Source organism: Corvus moneduloides, chromosome 6, assembly GCF_009650955.1.
Source record: "Corvus moneduloides isolate bCorMon1 chromosome 6, bCorMon1.pri, whole genome shotgun sequence".
Lineage (NCBI taxonomy): Eukaryota > Metazoa > Chordata > Aves > Passeriformes > Corvidae > Corvus > Corvus moneduloides.
The window spans coordinates 52530209-52553659 of record NC_045481.1 but is presented as its reverse complement, the minus strand read 5'-3'; the positions used below and the strand labels follow the sequence as shown (position 1 = coordinate 52553659).

At 41.1% G+C, this 23451-nt stretch overlaps 1 protein-coding gene and 1 long non-coding RNA gene across 2 annotated transcripts in view; one reads left to right on the top strand and one right to left on the bottom strand.

The window, feature by feature from the left end:
• Positions 1 to 12455, top strand: part of LOC116445258 — a 62218-nt gene extending 49763 nt beyond the window's left edge. The window contains exon 7 of the long non-coding RNA XR_004240721.1: positions 12161 to 12455. This is a non-coding gene — a long non-coding RNA (uncharacterized LOC116445258). The remainder of the gene's footprint in view (positions 1 to 12160) is intronic.
• Positions 1 to 23451, bottom strand: part of SWAP70 (switching B cell complex subunit SWAP70) — a 35529-nt gene that overhangs the window by 2366 nt on the left and 9712 nt on the right. The window contains exons 3-11 of the mRNA XM_032111694.1: positions 19649 to 19822; positions 11667 to 11894; positions 9024 to 9170; positions 8661 to 8769; positions 7230 to 7411; positions 3763 to 3870; positions 2417 to 2583; positions 1439 to 1637; positions 1 to 97 (exon numbers count right to left, since the gene is read on the bottom strand). Coding sequence (XP_031967585.1) covers positions 1 to 97; positions 1439 to 1637; positions 2417 to 2583; positions 3763 to 3870; positions 7230 to 7411; positions 8661 to 8769; positions 9024 to 9170; positions 11667 to 11894; positions 19649 to 19822 — 1411 coding nt within the window. The remainder of the gene's footprint in view (positions 98 to 1438; positions 1638 to 2416; positions 2584 to 3762; positions 3871 to 7229; positions 7412 to 8660; positions 8770 to 9023; positions 9171 to 11666; positions 11895 to 19648; positions 19823 to 23451) is intronic.

Genomic DNA, 23451 nt, shown 5'->3' with positions numbered 1-23451 from the left:
CTGGCTCTATTAATCGAATCAATCCCTCATGATGAGCTACTTTATCTTTCCAACTCTTGGTGTTATTAGCTGCCGTTTCTAACTTCTTCTTAACCTCCTGAAAAAGACACAGCCCGCTTGAAAAGAACAACAACTTAGTCTGTTCATATAAACAGATAAAACACCTTTCAAACTGAAAGCCAGAACCATGCTAATTCGCCCAGCCCTCTGTTTAGTGTGGAACCATCCTAAATAATTATTCACCACCACAACCCCCCCCCCAAAAAAAGTTGTCAAACCAGAATCCCAAAATAACAAGGTTTTACAAGATTCTGTAGCTGTGTAATAAAGACAGTCTTCATTCTTAAGCCTAGACTGGTCTTTTGGGCAATTCCAAATAGAAGGCTAGAATGTTTAATTATTTCTAAAATAATTGTTTTGTGGAATTTTTTGTGGTTTTATATGTCTATTGTATTCAGCCATTCCTTTGGAGTAGTAAATGATGTTTCACACACAAAAAGCCCGAGATGTCACCTAAAAAAAAAGCCAAGTACTAGCCAGAAGCAATCCTGTGATGGTGTGAGATGTAACACCACCCTGGGAAGTTGTAAAGTGGCCACAACTACCCCAGCTGGGCCCTTGCTTGCAGTGAGTGCAGCATTTGTGTTCTGTGCCAGGCAAGACAGCTCCCTGGCTTGTCCTTCAGAGCTCAGCCCATAAACACCCTTCTCTGTTAAATACAAACCCAGCCAGGCTTTCTTTCCTGACCTAAATAAATGCAGGATCAACACCTCTCTAGCCCTGGAAAGTGTACAGCACTTCAGCCTCTGTACTTGCTGGACTCTGGCTCTAATTTCTTCCATGAACACTTACTGACCTTCCCCAAAAACACTCGGTGGAGCAGAGAGTAGGCCTGGCATCTGGGACAGGAGGCACTGCTGCACATTGAGAATCTGAGCTAATTCCTACCTATCCTTGACATCCATTCAGTACTTAAATACATTTTTGAGGAGTAGGTGCCGACAGTAACACATTGACTTTTCATCTGTAGAAGACAATACCATGCCATGACATCATCAAAGCATTGCAAGAATTACTAACTCAGAAGCAAAATGCACCCAGTTATGGCAGCAGTGGGACTGCACATGAAGGGAGTCTGCAGCAGAAGACAAATGTACAGAGTATTTCAGGATATGACTGAGCTGGCCTGCACGCAAATTAGGACAAAAATAAATAAAAGAGGTTCAAAGGTGTGTCTGAAACAGATCCTCTTCTTCAAATCTATCTACTGGTCTAGAAACCGAGTAAAAACTAGAAAAAAACAGAAACAACCCAACCATCCTACCTCTTATTTTAACTTTTGTGCCATACTAACCCTTAAAGAAACATAATATTGAAGAACTTCAAATTCAGTCAATCTACAGATAAGGATGAGAGGTTGATGACCAGAGCAGCTCACCTCATATTGCTCAAGGGCCTCCTTCCTTTCCAATTCAAGTTGTTTCAGTTGCTGCATAGCCACTTGAAGAGCCTGTTCCTTCATCATTCTCTGGTTTTCCAGCTCTTGCTTCTCTGCTTCTGTCATCTGAATGGTCTGTTGCTGCTGCAAATGCCATTTTTCCAGTTCAGCTCTCTTTGCTGTCTCCTCTTCCAGCAATCTGCAATGGGGATTGTGATGTTAACTGCACTTAAACATAAGTTGTATCTGCGTAGGGAAGCAAAATTAATTTTTTCCTCTTTTTCTTTTTTTAAGGGAAAGAGAATATTGTTTAAAAAAAAAAAAGCTTGGGAAGCAGGGAAAGAGTTATTGTTTGTTGGCTTGCCTTCAGTGTCATGCCAGCAGTGCAAGCAGTTTGGCTGCTACAAAGGGCTATTCAGAAAATGTAGTCAATAATGCAAATACACAGCACAGAGCCCCAGAAGAAACAAGCATGCATAAGTTATCTTCATTGTCTTAGGAGGACTGAATATGTGAAGAAAAAAACCACACTCCACAAAGCCCCTGTGAGGAAGAGGAAACTTAACCCTTTATCATTACAGTTTAAACCTGTGATAAAACACAGCAGAAAGTCGTATTTACAGTTACTGCTCTGTAAAATAAACAACTGAAAAGCCTGTACAGAGAGATCTCAGCTTTTCACGGGCTGATATGCACAACACCTGATGGAAAAATAGCTGCACCTGCTTTTCCAAAATTGCTGAGTTTGCCCTCTGCTAAAGGCTAATCAGACATATTCTAAAAATCATAAATAGCAGCTTCAGCCTTCATATCTTAAGGAAAAATAAAACCTGTCCTGTGTTTGGACTTGAAGGTAGTCCCCCGTTCCAGCAGCATACCCAAGGGGCAAAAAGTCATTAGTAGCATGGCACAGGTACTCACTATTGGCAGGGGAGGGGTGGGGAACTGAAAGATTTTTCTACCTGGTCAAAGCCATACCTGGCCTGAAGTTTCCTCACAGTCTCTTCATCTTGCCGTGCCTGTTTCTCATCCTCCAATGCTTCCTGTAGCTGTTTATACATTTCTTCCAGTTCACGTACTCTTTGTAAATACTGTTCCAGTTCAGATGATTTCTGAGCAACCTGCTCTTCCATTTTTTGTCTTACCTAGTATCATAAATTTAGGACACATGAGCTACAATTCGACTCAGGTTTCCAATTTTTAAAGGAATTTCCAGGTTTCCCTCAGGTTATGTTTTCAGAGACAAACCACTTCCTGCTGTCTGCAGAGCAGAACTGATAAAATTGAGGCCAGATCTGCAGATACGGAACTAATAGCATTTAAAAAAAAAAAAATAATACAGGCTACTTACATTGCCCTACTTCCTGCAGCACATGATTTTTACAGGGGTTCAAACCTAATTTCAGTCAGCTTTATCTTGTTGCTTAATTTACAGATAAAGTGAAGAAGACAAAGGTTGTAGAGAGGCCAGACACAAAGGTCAGGCTGATTTAATGGCACTATTTTCACTCCCTCCCTTGGCAGCAGTGTATCTCATACACTTACGTCTCTGGATGATGGCACAGGATGGATAAAGGGCTGGAAAACAGCTAAGGAGGTTGGCATGTCCTGCCCCATTGGTCTGCAGCCTGCTCCCCTGAGCTGACCCAAATCCCAGTGACCCAGAAAGGGATTGTATTCAGGAATTCACGCTCAGCCCATCAAGCAGCACTGTGTGCATTAATGTTCTGAGATGTCCCATCACATCCACTTTACTTTTTCTCCTTCTTTTCCCCAGCTAACAGAACAACCTGACAAAGCCCTTGAAGACTGAAAACCAGTTCTTTGGGGAATTCTCAGTGTAGCTGAGTAGTAACAGTATTGTAAAGCAAAAATATTTCTTTTTTTATATTTGTGTGTATAATTGTAAAAGAACACACAGCATAAAAAAGCAATTGTTCTAGGAAGACATAAAATGCATTTTGATTATGCCTGATTCATTTTGCTTATTCATACAGCAAGTACTGGTCTCAGGTTCTCCATCTCTGAAAACTGCAAGGAGAACTTCAGTCTGCATTTATCCTTCAAACAGTCAATTTTTCCCCAATTTTCCAACAGTATTTAACTTTTGAATGCTGTACAAATTGTAGCTGGGCTGTTCCAGTATTTGAATTCACCAGTAAAAATACTTTATTCCTACATCTCAAATAAATGCAACACAGGTGGCGTTCTCCAGCCTCCTGCAAAATGTGCAGAATCCTTTCAGTGGCTGCCTGTGAGGGAAGCCCTTGCTGAACACGACTCCCTATGTGTAATAGCAGCAAAACCCCTCATGCACTACTCACCATTTTTTCTCTCTCCAGCTCCAAACTGAAGCGGTCTTGTAATTCAACTTGAGTCTGAAGTCTTTTCTTCTCCTCCTCAGCAGCACGAGCAGCTGCTGCTTCCAGTTGCTGGAAGAGAAGGGTGGGGGGTAGGGGGAAAGAAAAGAAGGAAAAAACCAATTTGGCAAAACTAAATCATTTTGAGGGAATGGAACTTGATTTAACAATTTTTGGTTTTAACAAAAATGGAAGAAGCCTTCAAAATCATGAAGGCACCAGCTTGGGTTTTTTAATGTCTGAGACTATTCTCAGCCTTTAAATATAATTGTCTATCTTGATTGTTTGCAAAATAATTTTAAATTTACCAATGTAAAGGCAATTACCTGACTATCTCCAAGTTTCCTCTGAGTCCTGCTTTGCTTAAGTGATAGAAATCACTGTATTTCTTTCTCTACCTCAATGGGATAGAAAACCATTATGAAAAAACACATTTCAGGCAGGACTGCATAGGACTTCCAATAGGGAAAACATGCCAGCACGCACAGAGTTCATACAGAAACAGAAATGAGAAGCACTGAATTGTCATGGGAAAGCAGAAGTGCCACTAACTTTGGCTAGAATAAGTGATTGTGCCATTGTGAATCATCCCTCTAACATCCCCTAAACTGCCAAGTAAGGTAAATAAAATCCTGGTTGATAATCATCACTTGAAATTAGGTGGAACATTAGCTAAGGCCTAAGAAACAGACGCTGGTACCTTTCCACCTTCTTGCATCTTATTTTACTTTTGTTCAATCTTGATTTTGCAAATAAAGACAGTGGTCACAGTTTTTCCTTTCATCAGGATTTCAATCCATGCAAGGTTAGAAATCTTCAATCACTAGCCAAAATTTTACCAATACTGAAAACAAAACCATTCTTTCACAAAATTTTCCTAAGAAACTTATTTGATGCTTCTTTCTTAATACGCTGGGCTGTGGAAAATGTTTCCACAGACCTTTAGTAAGGGCAGGGCACAACATAAAAATGACATGGACCTGTTGGACCAAGCCCAGAGGAGGTGACACTGGGACAGTTTGTCCAGAGAAGCTGTGGATACCTCATCCCTGACAGTGTTCAAGGTCAAGCTGGATGGAGCTCTGAGCAACCTGGTCTAGTGGAAGGTGCCTCTGCTCACAGCAGAGGACTGGAACTGGACGATCTTTGAAGACTGTTCCATACCAAACCATTCTATGATTCTGTAATGCTCCTGAAGGTACCCCATTTAAACCATCCTCCCTCACCAACCTAGACGAACTTATGAGATGCCCCAATGATTAAAACTGCCAAGCTAAAACTTTCACTCTTTTAAGTGCTTGTAACATCACTCTGGTCTGAAATAAATGGGAAGAAGTGAAGGAGAAGGCTCAAGTTTCTGGGTTTATGTTGCAGAACGTAGCACAGAACTGCTCTCCTTTGCAAGGCTTAAATGATGCCAGTGTTTTAGAAGCAGCGCTCCGCCTCTGCCAGGACATTTAAAAGCATGTAATTGTGGTCAAACCCAGGATGCCTATTTAAGTGAAATCTCCTCTAGATTTCCTTCCCCACTCTGAAATTAAACAAACATTGCCAGTACTGAGCTGAGAGGGTGAACGTGCAGAGTCACAGGCAAGGGCAGGTGCCAGGCCAGTGCCAGAGAGCTCAGCAAGAAAGTGCTGTTTGTCCACTCAGTATCAGCAACTTCCTGCTTAATCCACCACCAGCTGTTCCTGGCAGGTAGGTTACTGGGAACTGTGCAGGTCAGGGAAAAGCCACAAGTGTTGGAGGGGGAATCAACAGGAACACACCATCCCCAGCAGGTGTTAGATAGCACAGTCTCCAAAGCCCATGCAAGACCCCAAACTGAAACAGAAAGGGTGCACACATTTGGGCATGCTCTCACACAAGGAAAACCTTACCTTTCTGTCAGTTCAATGTGCACATGTCAAAATTCCATTAAAAATATGAAAAAAATCTATTTTAGACATTTTGAAACACTCTACTGCAGGAGCTACGAGAATACAAACCAGTCCCAGAGCACACTTTGGCAGATGCTGCATAAATGGTGGCTCACTGCCATCAGGAGCAAATCAACCTCTAAGCTTCCCAGAACAATCCAGTTTCCTGAAGCATTTACAAAGCTTTTTCCTTGAAGAACATTTTTCTAACTAATCAAACACTCTCAGTTCCTCCAACAATGTACCTCCCCCCTAGTTCCACTTAAGCAAAGTGCAGTAGCTCATGTCAGAGCCTAAGCTACTTTCCTTGAGAAGTCATTTTAACTCAACCCACTTCAAGAGATGCTTCTGGCCACAACTCTCTTTAGTTTACCCATTCTAATTTCTATAAAACTCCCTGAAGCCTGTCAACATCCTACTGCTCCTTTGGGGTTGCTCTCATGTTGTCTCCCCCCTAAATATTTTTCCATAAAGTAAACAATGCAGAAATCCAACCTTATGATTTCTGTTAACAGGTACATTACTTACCAGTAGCAGGTAACACAGGCTATCCTTTACTGTCTATTTTGCATTCTGAATCTTAAACACATGGAAGACTACAGGGGCCAAAATTAAATTAAAAAGTGGTTTTCCACTGTCAGACTCCATTGAAGGCAAACAGAATAATACCTACATCAGTACTAGTCAGTGCAAGATTAATTTTGGAAAAGACAAATTTCTCCTTGCCACAAATTGTGACCATGACAAGACTTTTAAAAATGCTTTTTTAAAAATTATTTTATTTGCTTTGTAGACTCAAACCCCTTAATACCCTCACAATATTTATAGCTGCAAAGATCACTGAAGATTTTCTAAGGGCTAAAATTAGTAGGTTTTATTTACGAAAAACTCAAGAAATGATGCAGACTTGTCCTAAATGTGAATGCAAAAAACTTGTATTAATTTAAGGAGGTAGTAGAGACCTGTAGAGTAAGCACAAAGGAACGTCTGGATGGCTGCAGCAGCAGGGACTCAGCAGCCAAAATGTGAGGCAGCAAGTGGGGAGGGCTTGAATTTGAATATTGGGTTCTAAGCTGTTTTCAAGGTACACTCCACACTAAAAGCTCTCACAGCAAGAAAAGCCACATCTTTTTGTTTTAAAGACAGAAATTATAGAAATTACATCCGTGGGAAGAGAACAGTTCCCATAAACAAACAAATCATGTGACAACTTTGGGAAAATATGTAAGAAAATCTTCATGGAAAGCCCCAGGTTTGACAGATGTGTCTGACAGAAAAGGAAAACAAAAAACCCCAAAGCAACTGAAAATATTGGTCTCTCCCATCCCCAGACACAATCCGCAGAGCTGGCAGGTTCTACACCAGCCTGACAATCCCTTGCTCAGTAGAGGGGCCTGAAACAAGTGCAGCTCCTCTGGAGGAGGTTGCTCAATGTGCCTGAACAGGACAGAGATGCCCAGTTACTCTCCAAGAAGCCCAGTTCAACCACAGGGACTGAGCTCCCAATCCCACCTTCCGCACGGTCTCCAGTTCCTTCTGCTTGTTCTCGTTGGCCGCCTGCAGTTCCTTCATCTGCCGCTCCAGCTCCTCCTGCTCAGCCAGCAGCTTCTGGCGCAGCTCCTTCCGTTTCTGGCGCGCTTCTTTGTGGGGAGGAGGGCTCCCCGCCCGCAGCAGGTTCACAGTGCTCTGGATGGCTGGAAGGGACAGGAAGAGAGCACCACTGAAGGGCAATGCTCAACTTTCTGGACAGACTTCGTGAATGAATACCTGTGGTGCTGTGCTGTCTGTTGTGTTGGGGATTTAATGTATTTTTAAATCAGAAAGAACTGTTGTCAGTTGTCCTAATTCTCATGAGGCTGGCTGTCAACACGAACCAAAAGTGAGACACTTAGCTCTCAGCATTGGCTGCGTGCCACAGGGGTAAGGTCTGGCAATTCCACTGAATTATGTCAATTCCAACATTGATTTGTAACAGGCCATGGACATATGCATCCCTTATATGCCCAGCTACAAGAAAAAATCCCAAAACTTTGTGATTTCTTACTACCTAGACTCAGTGACTCTAACCAAGAAGTAGGATGTTATCTGTCTTCCCTAGAGCCAACCTTAAACCCTGTATTCTTACAGATATTCCAAGGGAAAACTTTCTCCCAGTAAGACAGTAGCTCTCATTCACTTACATGCCATGAGGAAATATTTAAGACAGCAAAGCTGAGGAGTGGCACATGATTTTGGTATTTTATTCACCTACCATAACCATGAAAAAATACCTCCTTTTGAATCATTTGTCATACACCTGACTTTGGTGCAATGAAACACATGCTGCAGGTAAAGAGGGAAGTGCAAATGGAAGCCCACAGCTCCAAATATTTAACTGCTGCACATTCTTCAATGGCATTGGCAACAACAGCTTTGCAAGGGCTTCTGTCTCGCTCTGCAGATGGATGTACCTGTCACACAGCACATATCTGAGAAGGCTCACAGGAGGAATGATTTTACCATGGGAATAGAAGAGCAAGCCCTAACTCCCAGCCTTGTCCTCAGCTCACCAAAACATATGGCTTTAAGCAAAACTGTAAAAGCAAAGCCAGTATTTTATGGCGCCAAAATGAACAAACTTTCCCTTTCTCCCCAAAACCAACAATTTACAAGATTGCTTCCCTTCCCCATTCCTAGAATTACAGCCAAGATAGAAAAAACAACTATTATAATCATTTTAGTTTGGCTATGGCTGCATAAATTGAGGCACCTACATGACAAAAATCAATTTCCCTTACCTGGATCCTTAGTCCTTCCTGAGTCTCAGGCCCCGTAAAGATCCATGTGCCCAAAACACAGACATCAAAAAATCCCAAGACCAAAAATTTCAAATTCGAGTAAAGCACAGCTGTAAGAATTCCACTAACCTTAACTTTCACGTACCTAGACTTTTTGAAACCTCACCTTGAATCCATTCCTGCTTCTTCTTTTTATCAGAGGCACTGATCTCAAAGGTTTTATCAAGACATTTTATGAGAAAAAGGCATTTTTTCCCATCTTTGTCAGGCAAGGCCTACAATGGGTAACAATAAAGATTAGCTTTGCAAACACTGAAATCTAAATTATACAGTCAAGCAGCATCTATGCAGTTTTGCGTCACAGAGCTACAAACACCAGCACTAAGAGCCTTTATTAAAAGGATGTTTATGAACTGGTTTTATATAAAACAAAAAAAATCTCTTTTAAAAGATATCAGGAGTCAATCCCACACAAAAAAGGATTAATTCTTATCTTTAGAGACATACATAGTGTTTGGAGTGGTTTTACCTCTACACAACAGTTGCCATCCAGTATGATGTCTCCCTTCTTGTCCTTTAAATCTTCACTTACATAGTAGGAAATAATATTGGGTTTTAGCACAAACCATCGTTCCATCCAATTTTTCCGTTTGTGACCTTTTTTCAGCATATAGCCCTGTTAAAAGCAACAGATCAGCTGAAATGCCTGGCTTCTGATGAACCATCTGGTCTCTTGGTTATGTAAAGGTGTAAAGACCCACTAGAGCACACAGAAAAGTTACCTCATGGCCCCAAATACTTACAAAGTCAGCCAGTATTTCAGCTACACCTGCCATTTCTGTAATCATATTCCCTAAATACCTACATACTTTTGTCTGACTTCTAACTTCAAAAAAAATCACATCACAGATGAAACTGAAACATCAACATCAATATAAGCTATGAACAAGCCATACAGAAAATACACTCAAAACATTCCAGATTAAGAGGATGAAGGAGTTGGAAAGAAGACCAAGGAACATTTTTCTGTAACGGCTTTCATCTAAACCAGTTTTTGATACATGCAGATGTGCTTGTATTAAAAAAAAAGAAAGATATAAAGAAATGTGCTGTGGCATATTTAAGCCAAAGATATCTTCCTCTACAGGTCTGAGGAGAAAGAAAACATTCAGAACAGTTGAAGAAGCGTTTTTGTTTAAAAAACAAACCAAGCCAAACAAAAGCCCAAACCACCCCCTACATATACAGCTTATCTGTGCTCAGCTTTTCTAGCCACTTAAACATGTCCAGAGCCAAGGCCTTGCCTATTCCCATGTGCCATCCCACTCCCTTGCTCCAAACCAGGAATGCACAGAGAAACAGCTTTGTTTGCCATCTCCAGACTCCAGTCTGAGCTCTGGGTGGTTGCAAGGTCATGTGAAGGACTCCTGCAGCTTCAGTCTTTCATGCTTTACACAGTCTAAATCATAGCCAGGGCTTTTTTTCCCTTCCTGACTTACCAAATTTGCTTTCAAAGCCAAGTCAGACTAATACTTTCCCCGCAAATTTCTGCAAAATCTTTACCTATTACTTCAGTATCAGCTGCTTCTCATCTTCCAAGAGCCCACTGAGAGCTCTTGAAAAGCACAAGCTTTTCCACACCAACTATTATCACACGAAGCACACATCTTTCAGAACACTAAATATCACAGATTTAACTATTGCTGCTACCTGCAATAAGCCTTGGAGATCCAGGATGTGTTCAATAAAAACGGTAGCACGACGCTTGGTTGCAAGACCATGCGTCATTAATTAATATCTTGAGGCAATTATATGATTACTGCAATAAACAGGATGATTCTGTGAATCAACAAGGTATCAGGATACTGATACAGGGAACTCTGCTCTCCATGGGGCCAGTAACTGTCCCAGATGCCCAGGAGGCGCTGGGCCAAATCCTGACACTATTTTTAAGTGTCAAGGAACCATTCAAAGGCACTCAGACATCCTTGATAAAGAATCCCAGGCTCCAAGAGAGGAAAGAAAGGAGACACAAAACAAAACAAAACAAAAAAATGGTGTGGGGGAAGACACACAATGCAGAATCAAAACTGAAAAGAAATCCAATTTCCTCACAAGTTTCAAGTAGGACTGAACTGACACTGGTTAATTTATTTTCATGGTATCAAACAGCAGAATGACTTCATTTTGCCCTCACTTGACTTTATGTGTGTGTGTGTGTCCCCAGCCCTCACCTCCAACAGGCAACCAGCAGTTAACAAAAATAGACTTTTGCATTGTTCTGTGGGTATTCTGAAATAATTTCCTGTGCCAAGACTTTCTGATGGTTTCTTCAGAACGGCTTTGGAGAGCCTGCCAAGAAAGCCTTTGTTTCTCTCCTCACCAAGAAATCAAAGACTAAAAAAATTCTCTTGTCAGGTAAAAGTCAATTTTAAAGAGCTCTCTAGGTGTGACCCCTCAGGTCCCTGCGGTACTTATAATTCCCATGAAAGAAATGCAATTTTTAAAGGCATTCCTAAACTGGTAATTCTGAAGAAAGAAATTGGCTAAGAATACAAAGGCCAGCATGACTTCTGGAGTCTGAGTGCAGGTAAATAACTTGTTGGCCATGTAGCCTGCTAAGCAGAACAAGAAGGGAGAGCCCTCTGGTTCCTCCACACCTTTTTGCCCTGTTGAAGTGGGGCAACTTAGAAGCCAACATTTCAGCTAGAGAATACCCTGGCCCAGACCCTCTTGTTTGAATACAGAGGTGGTGCCCAGCACAGCTGCATTTCCTACAACATAACTGAAACTGCAGAAAAGCATTTCCAAAGGCTGAAGAGCTGTCATCAGTTTGGGAACTGAGAGCATGATGCAGCTATTCTGTGAACTAACAAGCAGCTGATACTAATATAAAAAGGCCATATTTCAAGTCAGAGCCCACTTCTTTCTTTCATTTTCTAAAAGCAAGCTCTCCCAAGAAGCAACTCACTCATAATACTGCTACAATTACAACAGTCTGAACAGTAGTACAATTTCTTTTATAAAAATAAGCTCATATTAAAGAACCCTTATGGATAATTTACCTAATTTCCTCCTGCTCATCATTCAATAGGGTAACGAAATTCAAGTACAAATTGAACGTTTTCTAATTAATGCAATAAAACATTCTACCCCTCTCTGTGGTTCTTACCTGTTTGAGTACATCTAGTATGAGCTCATTAAAGACTTCATTGATTGCCATGGACACTGTCTGCCTGTCCATTCCTTTACTGAACTGCCCACTTCCGATGAGATCAATCAGCTCCCACGCAGAAAGACCCTCTCGACTGGTGTTGAGAGCAATCTTGTAATGGTCAAACTGCTCTTGCTGCCAGCCTGCTCCCATTGCTTCAGTGATTTTTTTAAGTAAATATTCAATCTGTGCAGAAACACAAACAGAAATCCATCACTTGCAGCAGGCTTGGAAATCAAGTGTTTCAGAGCTGTAAAGTAAGCTTCTCCAGAGACTCTCATTACAGCGAGATTCCTATGCTCACATGTAGGCCCATAAACGTAGGTGGTTTAATTAACAAAGGTTTTAAGTTCCTGTCTCAGCTGAACTCTTGACTGCCAAGCCCGTCCCACAGCTACTCTCTCCAAAGTAAAACAAAGAATTGAACCTGACAGCCTCATTTAATATTTCAGATTCCTACAAAACACATGGGACCTTCCCTGCAACAGCTTCCATACTGTGATGACTGAAGCATGAGAAAGCACGAAGTTTCAGGAAGTATTCCTGTAAGCAAAAAGCAAACAAATTACAAAAAAATAAGAAAAGAAGGCCGTTTGGACAAGAAGTGAAATGAAAAATGACCAAATGATCTACACCTGACCCCTCTTCTCTAGCTCTCAAGCACTCCATCCCTGGACACAATCCTGGCAGTTCTATCAAGAGAAATAAAAGAACAAATCTTTCACATCTGCTTTTATTGTTTCCCAAATAAACTCTCCTTGTCCTTTAATCTTTCATCACTCTGTAAGCATTACCATGCACAGGACAGTAACACCAGTAACACTAGTCAAAACAAACACAAGAATGAAAAAGAGGCAAAGAAGGCTGGGGTTCTTTAGCCTGCCTTATACGTTGGTTTTAAACTCATCACTGTTCATTTGCAGTATTTTAAACTAACCCCATCTACAGCTTTGAGCACATGCAAAATGCTTTTAATAACTCTCTAAACAAGATAATTGGTGAGGGCCTTCCTGCTACAGCTCAGAGTCACCTTTCAGCTGGTCTAACAGCATTTTGAGCACAAGTCTCTACACAAGAGATTTGGGAGCACAAAGAAAAAAAGAAGTGATCCTGTTGTCCCCCCACTTCACCATAAGGACTCCCAGGCCTCAAGGTTTTGATGCAGCACAAGTGCTAATACTGTGGCTGCTGCTTCTCTCTCCTGCAACTGGTACAGCCAAATCCCTTCCCTCATGTCTAGAGTTAGGAAACACAAGTGTGTAGTAGAACAGTAAATTCCCAAATTCACCCTACAGATGGATGTGCTTTTCCCACTATTTCAGTTGAGTGACTGCTCTTGGTCTCACAGCCCCTACTCCAGCAGCACGTGGGTAATGCTACAGCAAAATGGAGAAGCTGCAAAGCTGCTGCAGGGCCAGGAGGAAAGTTCCTGTTCCACTGAATGAACGGGAATTGCATACACCTCCAAGACGTGGCTGTCACATCCTCCTCAAGCCTCTCTTAGGAGAAGACAGCCCAGCCAGGCACAGAATATGCCTCCAGAAACTGTAGAGAGCATTGTCTTTCATTTCAGCTTCACCAAGTAAGGCACTTCAGTATTTTTTAGCTCCTCATGCAGTTCTTACTAGCAGAGATATGGTCTAACAGAGGCCTCTGCAGAAGTGGCATCCAAATTCACAGTCTTTAAAATAAGCTTTGCTGATTTTTCACTCTCCAAAATCCTTAAGTTAAAAAAATAATTCAAGGCTTTCAACCATCAACTACCATAAATCCTCAGTGTTCAGTTAAGGGCAGGAAGCGGCTTACTTCCTACTCCAGACAAGTTTCATAGAAAAAAAAAAAGCAACCCAAAAAAAGCCTCCACAGCATGCAAGAACAGGAGCACTGCAAAGCTGTTTCAAAGCAAACCTCCTAAAGCCTTGATTTTTACCCACATCCAAAGCACATTCTGCCACTCTGCTCATTCCCTTTGAGCAGCATCAGTTCTGAACTACAATCCTGGACTTTAGCTGGAAGGAAAGCTAAAACAACTCAAGCTTAACTAGGTAGATAATATAACTGCCAAAATGCTACTCAGTAATAATAAAAAAAAAAATTTAAAAATATGAACTCTAACTTTAAAATGCATTGCTCCAGAATTTCACAACCTCTTAACACTGCTTGAGGCATGGCAGCTCTCAAATTCCTTTGGTTCATTATCTAAAAGTACCAGGTCTCACTTGCAGACAATGGAATACACACACAAAAAGAGCATACCTGAATTATTTTTTTCTCATTTCTGCTCAAGACATATGAATAAAATGTGGATCAAACTAATGGTCCAGAAATGAAGCAATGCCAAACTCTTGGCTAGTACATGTTACCATATAATACACTAAAACTAACCCAACACATTGTTTCCTTTAATGTCATTTGTACACATTTTATCTTATTTTGGTTCACAGAATAGATTTAACTATTTAAGTCTGTTAACCCCCATCTACAAGTCACTGATATGACCAGAAATCTCCTATAATCCCACTAAAGTACATAAAATATTCATTATTTTAAAATACATTAACTCTTCTTAATTGAAAAATGGCCTGTGCATCTTACAATTCAATTTCTAAAATTTAAAAAAAAAAAAAAGTTTCAAGGTTTATCTTGAATTCAGTTAAGTAGATGGCTAACCAAAGTCCCCAGAAAAAGTTAACCTGATATATCTGCTCAACAGTAACAGTGACTGTTGCACAGTATGAATATGGAAGTATGAGGTAAATACAAAGAAATAAGTTGCACCAGTGTGACAGCAAATGGAGACATGCTCAAATGAGGAACCTCTGAGAGCAAATGACATTTCCCCTCCTCCACAGAAACATGTCAACACAGCAAATAACTGACAAATTAAGTCTCTTGTCTCAAATATAACCTACTCTTGTGGTTAAAAAGCAATGTTGAAAAGCAAAAGTGAAGCAAAGTTTGCTGCTATTCTGATGGGACCTTGCTTTCAGGTCAAAAATATGCAAAATACAGGTGCAAAAATACCAGGGAGTTGTTAACACTACATACACCAGCAGGGACCAAGTGGCTCCACACTACTAAAACCAGCTTCCATCTCAAATCAACAGAAACTTTTCAGCCAGAATTTTGTCAAGAGAAATCAAAAATAATATGAAGAACAGAGCTCTAACATGAGTCTGTTTGGGTGCCTCTTTCAGAGGGCACTTTCTTTTCCCCATGTTTCAGTGCCTATTTGTTTTCCTTATCCAGGTATTCCTTCTTCCATAGGGAATAAAGCATCACAGATTTTTCACATATTCTGCTATATGAGTGGGTCTCTTAGAATAAGAAAAATAATGCCTTCATGCCTGGCAGAGCACAGCAGACAAGGCTATTCTGGTTCACACTATTCAAATAAGGTTTATGATTTTAACAGAGCAGATGTTGAAAGTCTACTCACATTGTACAAAATTCTGTGGGAGTATATGTTACTGGGCAACAGCCATGAAAGCAATCATATCCCCTCTCACAGTCATCATGAACCCATTCTCCTCATCCCACCAGAACATCACTTACATTTAAGTCAAATATTTGTTTCTTCCTTTCCACCAGAAAAACCGTGTTCCTTATCCAGTGTAAGCCACTACCTCCTTTCTTTTTTTCAAAATTAAACCAGTATTAAGTATATTAAAGGTCAACCCAAAAAACAACCTGCTGCATAAGGTGAAAACTGTATTTCATGCAGCAATCAAGGAAGAAGGCAGTGAAATGGGAAGAACTGGTTCAAGTCTTCAATGTCTAAAAATCTTCCTAACCACAGTCATAAACTTTTAGAGATCATGGGTCAATTAAAATCCCACACAAGCAGCTTTCATTCTCTTTGTATCAGTTTTGATGTTATTTCTGAAGGGCCAAGGGTCAATTCCCAGTATTTCACACACTGTTTCAGTTTCTGGTACTAGAATGCAAAACAAGGAAGAAAACGTGGTCATAAGAAACACTTTCTCTGCAAGAAATGCCTCCAGAAGAACCACCACTGGATCAGATTCTCACCTCCTCAGGCTAAGAAAACATCACCTCATTTTCAAATGCACAAAAAGCCACGCAACGGTTGGTCCTCTCAGGAGGACTGGAAATACCATGTGTTAATACAGTTGAAGACTCAAGGACAAGTGAAAAATGACTGTACAAATCTCTCCTCACGAAGCCAAAAGCAGAAAATATGCTTGGTTTATTTGAAACAAACTGTGAACAGAGGATGACAACACTGAGTATGCAGCTTGCAGTGTGTGTATCTGTGAGTTTCACCAGGAAGGATGGCCCAGAAACACAACTAACCACACACCACAGCTCTCGGGCGATAAAGCATTCCCAAGGCTGCAGTCACATGTACAGAAATAAGAAAGGGGAAGTGTTTGAAAACCTTTTTATAAAGCAGAAAACGTCTAGTTAAAAAATACTGAGACACACACGAGTCTGTAACAACTAAGAGGGGAGTTGTAATGAAAGCTCATGACAAAATAGAAATATTTCTCTTCTTGTGGCTTCAGTTCTCTCTACCCTTTTACCTCTTCCTTTACTTTATCCATCTCATGGAAGAGGTAATGCTTGCAAGAGCTGAAGGAAACACATGCTTGGATGTCTGCATCCCAGATGATCCAATGGAAAACCTGGCTGTGGGGAGAGGAAGGAGCTCCCACCTGGCCCCCGCTTTCTGCCTCGGCACATGAGCACCTTTGCAAAATAGACATTCATGGATCTCTGTTCCTTCCCAGCTCTCCCAAGTGCTCCCAGCTGCCCACCAGTAGGCAGCAGAAGGAACACTGCAGTGCAAGGCCAGCTGTGCCCAGTGCTCCCAGTAGCCACCAGCTCCTGTCTGTGTCACCTGACTTCTCCCCATAACATGGAGGGATCCTCTCAAGCTTGAAGTCACATTCCAAAACTGCACATCCCAACCCAAGCCCTTCCCCACACTGGATTTTACAAACCTTATCTCCCTCAAGTGCAGGGCTGACTTCCCTGCTTCCAGGGCAGTTGAGGAGCACAGGCCAGTCACTGCCTCTGGCTTTCAGCCTGGCCTCTGCTAAACAAGCAGCTTCTGGCCCTTGTGTCACCTCTCCACTGCTCCAAATTCTTTCTTGGTAACTCCTTTCCTCACTTAGCTCTTTCTAAAGCTCTTCTCAGCCTGCATCTCCCAATCCTTGCCAAAGTAGCCTCTCTTCCCTTCACTGGATGAGCTTCAGCCATTCCCTATTTGCTGCCCGTTCAACACTTGGGCAGGGAATCAAGACTTTACACTTTGTAGCTGGGGGTAACAGCCCCACCACTTTCAGCTGTCTAATATGAAAGGCCCAGTACAGTAGCACCAGTGCAAAAGTACATTACATGGGCAAGAAGGAAGGACAGCAGCTTCAATATTTGGTCAGCACACTGCAAATAAGGTGAAACTGCACCCAAGCAGGAGGCTTTTCCAGATAGGAGATATGAAATCTATAAAATGACTGCAGAAACCACTTATTTTAAAAATTGCAAAAAGAAAAAAAAAAAAAGAGGAAATTCAGACTCCCAAGCAGGTCTCAAAGAGCAGCCCTTCCAAGGAGAAAGAAAAGGCATCCTTACAGCTACATGAAGTTGTGTTAGTACATTCACTGAAGACCTAAGAAGTCTTGCCATCCACAAGGTAGGATGCAAAAATCTTCAAGGAATCACCCTTCCAACCTGAAAGTATGTGGCAAGTTTCTCAGTTACTTATAAAGTGGAAAACAAACAAAAAAAAAAAAAAAAAGAAAAACAAAAGCCAAGAATGTGGAAGGGAGGGAGGAGGGCAAACAGCTGGATCCCACACAAACAGCTGGATCTCTAAGCCAGAAACTGCAGTAGATTGTGTGTTGCAATATTCTCAGCCAACAATAAGAGCAGCAGTCAGGCAGGGAAGGAGAGCCTGCTCCCTGGGTGGGAAGCTGCAGTCACACATGAGAGGTTTACACTGCTCTCAGCAAAACATCAACAGCACCAACAGCAGGGCTTCCATTCCCCTTCTCCTCTCTTCTTCACTTTGTAAAAATCCCCTCATTTTATATATGACCTGCAAGCCATTTTGTAAATAAGGCAGATACAAAACATCTGAGAAAAAGCAAAACTGACTGAAATTGAGACTTTGCATTTTTACTTTGGGAATTTTGTGCCAAGAGTAGATGAGTAAATGCAAAATTTTCCAGAAGTGCAGAGAACCTGATGCAGGACCAATGCAAACCAGAAAGGAGTGTGTTCAACAGACAGCATTCCTCTGGTGGCTGATTACATTACCTGTGTGGTCTGAGTGAAGGTGGAGTGAATACAGGCATTGTATATGATAAGAACAGAGCAGCCTTTCTTTGTCAGTCAGGCTCTGTAAGCTTTCTTTAAACAAATTGCACCATTTAAGTCTTGCTGTAATCAAGGAGATGCAGACATAGATCCACAATCAGAACTTTTTAAATAATCCAAGTAGAAGAGCAATACAGGTTAACCTGGACATTAAGGACGGGAAGGAAAGCAAACAACAGCGCATAAAAAAATCTGGAAATCTGGCAAACCTCAGCTCAGTGCTGACTCTGCAGCACATCTGCCAACACACAGACACGCTGCCATTACCTGGCAGCAGCTACAGAAAGCAGCACCAATCTGGGGCTTGCTTGGTGGAGAAGGAGTGGGGAGCAACGCCCCACAGCTGGCAGGGCTGAAGCTTTGAACCATGCCAGCAATTTAGGAGATTGGAAATGTCTGCCCACAGGTAAGCCAGGCTGCACAGTGGGGAACATACTGACAAACCAGAGACGTGGATTTGAGTCCTGGTTTTGGCATTTATTAGTGGCTCTGACCTACCAAGCCAAATTTGGCACCACTAAGACAGGAGCTGTCTTAGCTTCTATAACCATGATCCTGTTTCCCAGAAGCAACAGAAAAAAATGGGAATGCAAGCAAGAAGACTGTCTCATTTCTCATGGAAATACAGCATGCCAGGTAGGGCCCTGGCATGGGCCAGTCTGGCAAAACCAGAAATGTAGAGTGAAAGTCTCCTTCTAACAAGTGAGTGAGAAAGCAAGACTGAACAGTTTATTTTGATAAGAGAGTTATCTGTACTCGAGGGTTTGGCACAACACCTTGGAGTCCAACAGTTACGTTGTCAGTGGCGTGTTAACAGGACTGTTTTGATCCCTGGCTGTTCAACAATTTGCAAATATTTATTATTCAGTCCTCCAGTGCTGAACTGCAAACCACTGGAATATGTGTACACAGTTTTGCAAGGGATTATTTATGCCAACAGTTCTGATCTTTTTGCTTCTTTCCCCACCCATCCCCAAGGGGAGAACAGTGGAGATACCAAAATCTTGCTTTAGGGTTAAAATACCTATTTGAGTGCTGCCGATACTTGTTCATGAACTGAAAGTATAAAGAGATCTCTCTGGTATTATTCCTTTTCAAGCAAGAGTGAACAGGTGGTAGCTGGTTTGGATCAGAAACAGACATCATCAGAAAAGCTTGTATTGGCCTTTTCATCAGGAGGATGACATGAGACTGAAGACTCATCTTGCAAGTCACAGTAACACAGAACAGAGGGGGGCATTTTTTTTTTCAGCATCACATTGATGTATTGACCTTGCAAAATTTTAACCACCTATAAGCAAGTGCAATGATGAAAGATCACATCCATGCATGTCCTATTTATCCTGTTTAGTCCAGGCTGTTTAAATGACAGACACACAGAGCTATCAATATCTCAAGTATCCTGTGGAAATCCCCATATACGCACCCTGGAAGACAGAGAAATGCACCTGAGGCCTTACAACCCTGAAAGAGTGGAAAGAAGTTTTATATTAAATGATATTTTCTCTTAAATCTCTAGAGAGTACCACACTAACATAGTTCAACTGGGACATTAAGCAAACTGGTGTTAAAGAGCTTAAGTTTTTGTTCCTTACCTCCTCAGGTACAATGATTAAAGGGTATTTATCCTCTGACAAGAAGTTAAAAATAACCCACACTTTAAATGCGTCTTCATCGCTAATCAGCAAGGGACTTTTAGAGAGGTTCTTTTTAGCACAGAGAGTCCAGCACATCCTGTTGAATTCAACTTTGTCAAAGTTTCCTTGAACCTAAAGAGAAGAAATTGAACAACAACAAAGAAATTGATATGCACAAATGGCACAGAATAGCAGACAGACAAAGTTTATCAGGTTTCATCATACAAAAAGCATTGAGAAAATTGCAGTTTGCACAAAACATCAAGGCCCAAAAAGAGCACTGTAGCAACCAAGTCTGACTTCCTGCACGGGGTAAAATAAAGAACTTCTCCTAGAAAAACTGACATCCAACCTCCAATTTCTGGTTGAGTTAATTGCACCCTGACTCCATGAGAAAGAGGTTACACTGCACTCTATGTTTCCTCTAGCACATCACTCGCAGCTTCCAAACCATCCCCAGAACTGTCTTAGTTCCAGCTGCCCTCCTATTGCACTGACTTACTGAGATGTTATACAGCAAGTTTGGAAAGCAGCATAGCCAAATCTACATGTGGATATGCTAAAAGGGATATTGGAGCAACAACTGGGAAGGACCTTTAACATGTTTTTTACTTCATATTACTCAAACTAACTCTTGCAGGGTACTCATGAACACAGAATAATTTTTTCCTCAAATGCTAATCCACTTAAAATCTTTGCTTTTTCTCAGGCTTGCAAATCTTCACCTCATTGATACCAAAATTCCTCTTGTTTTCATTACCCTCTGTCATACCTAGCAGCTGCACCTACAGATCTGTGAATTATTTATATAAGCAAGAGCTCTGATTTACTGTTTTCTTTTTAAACTCTCATTTAAGTTATACCTTAAACCTATTTATTATCTCCCCACAACTTAGCAATGCTATTTCTTTACCAATGTGTAACTGATAAAGGCACGTTTGGCACCGTAATGGAAACCCCTTTGAGATTTTGGAAAACGTCTAAAAAACAGGTTCTTGTTCTCACTACCTCTTGTGGTAGTGAGACCAGTAATGGTCAGTGATTTTTTTTAGGATAAGCCAAACCACAGATCTTAGATGCTTCAAGAACACCGATGCAAACGGTATGATTTCCTATCCAGTCTGGTAAGTGGTCAAATATAGTGACCACACCACACTGGCTCAGTCAACGACAGACATGGGAAGTCGATGAACTGATGTGGGTGGAGGGGAAAAAGAGAAAAAAAGATAAAAAAAGAAAGACAGAAGTAAACAAGAAACCAACCTGCTGACAAGAACAGTCTCCAGGCATAAAAGTGAGACTATGAATGAAAACCATAGACTACGCATGCTTGCAGAGGCCACCAACATGAGTGGAGATGCAAGAGGCTACAGCTGTCCTTTGAATTAGATGACAGCTGTAGGAGCCAGAGCTACTACAGCCACAATTTCAGCGTCTTTCTTGTTTGCACACGAGACATGGATTTCAAATGAAACACCAACTAAATGAACAAACACCCTCTGGATGGAGGGCAAGAAGTCTGGACTCCTTCTTCGTTCTATTTACCAGCACTTCACTCCTTGGCTACCCCTGCCTGTGGTTTTTCTGTCTGTCCTCCCCACCCTGCCCAATGAACCATGACCTCTTTTCTAAAAGCACTTTTCCCAGCCTGATGGTGAGCAGTTCCACCTTGGAAATGTCCTAGTGGTGCATGGGTTCTGCTAACACAGCAAAGCCAGACTGCAGCGCCTCAGACACTCCTGCCAAAGCGCAGGTCACCTGCAGCACATCCCTGCCACCAGGACTGTGTGGCAGTCGAGCAGGAGGCTTCAGAACCATTTTACCCCAGGGCAACAGGTCCTGTGGTGCCAGCAGTCCCTCTTTAGACATGTAAGCCCTTTTTTCACAATCCAGACTTGATTCTGAAATGGACTTTGTGGGGCCCACGTGTCATCCAGAACAGAGACACTGTTTAGGAATTATCCAGGACAATAATTACATCAGCACACAAGCCCTGGCTCTCCAAAATAACAGTTCCAAAAATATAACAAGCACTGGTAGTGTAACTTGCATTCATGAAGTTGCCTGGAAGATGAGATAACCTGAGGTTTGAACAATGTCCTTCTTTGTCTCCCCCCACCATGACCCTTCCCTGCTCTAAATAAGGTCTGCTGTAAAATACCACCATTGCTATCACTGAAAAGGAAACATTTTCAATTGGTATTTAAAGATGTACATTGTAAATAACAGAACATGCTAAAATATGGTTAATAAACCAAGTAAAACAAATTATGAAGACATCGTATTGGCAAATCACAGCTCCTTCCTGAAAGAGACATTTACAGAACAGGACAGATTTTGCTTCAGATGCAAGAAAATCCTAGATACATCTATCTGCTGAATAACAAGGTGCATAACACTAGAAATCATCAATTAGGCAATACTAATTATTCAAACTATTTACTGAAATTAACTATGTGGATAAAGGAAATTAGTTGCAGCGAATGTACCTCATTTAACTACCTTGTCTTTCTTGACAATTGTCTTTTCTTGACGCCTTTTCATGATGATTTCTTGGTTCTACATAAAGAGGCTTTATTGCAGGGGTAAATCAGCACAAAAAACCCACAAAAAGTTACAACTGCATTTAAGAATACAATGGAAGTTATTTCCAGAGGTTACAAAGTCCTCTCAATAAAATTCTAAGTCACAGTTACATATCTATTTTAAAAGAAATTTAAGAAGTCATTCTTTAAATATTTTATGTATGTCTTAAAACAAAATATCTTAAGATCAAAAAACCTCCCTTGAGCCAGTGGCTCTTGCTTGAATCAATTAATTCACCATAAGATGCATGACTGGAAATTGAGAGAACTTCCAGTGTATCTGGGGTATAAAGCATCACTCCTTTAGTAACTTTGCTTACTAGAATATACTAACAGTGATTTTTCTACAATCACCCCATCTAGAAGAATAGATTACACCTTGGAAAAATAAAGAAAGAAGGAGTTTCTTGTTTGCTTTTTTTTGCTTGTTTGTTTTAAACAAAGGAGACATACTATGAATCAGTGACTTCATCCCTCTGCATGTTGTCTTTTGGCACTGATGTAAACTCATCTCTAAAAGAAGAGAAGTCACAGGCAAGATTTTTCCAGTCCAAAAAGATAGCCTTCTGCCAAAACAACTTCACTAATTTTCTTGTTTACAAGCATTTAGTCAGGATCAAATAACAGGAAGTTACAGGTAGTTTAATCCTGTTCCTTAACCCTTTCATCTTTTAAGATTAACTGATGATACGGATATATCAGGCAATCACTGGAAGCCAGATCAGTATATGAATAAAACCAAGAAACTACACACAGTCATGCTCTCCCCTTTCATATCTATTTACTGCTAAAGCCAGGTCTGTCATTTTCAGACAAAAGTGTTTCTTAAATGCAATTTTGCTCTTAATTTCCGTAACTATTATCCCTATAAACACCTTTAACAATTAAGCATTTTTATATTTGAAAAAGCCATACATATGTCTTTTGGGTTTTCTTTATTTAATGGGTTGCTACTGCCTACAAAGAGTATTAACCCACTGTGGTTCAGCCTCTCCCACTGTAATCCTTTGGTTAAAATGAATTAAGGCCTTTTCTTTTTTCCCAGAAGTTGTCTACAAACTGCTTGGTCTCCATTGAATCTTACAGGATCTCAGACAGCCAAGATGAGATTACAATTTCTTAGGGACAAAGCAAGATTCCTCAGCATCAAACAACCAAGACACTAATGAGGTACCT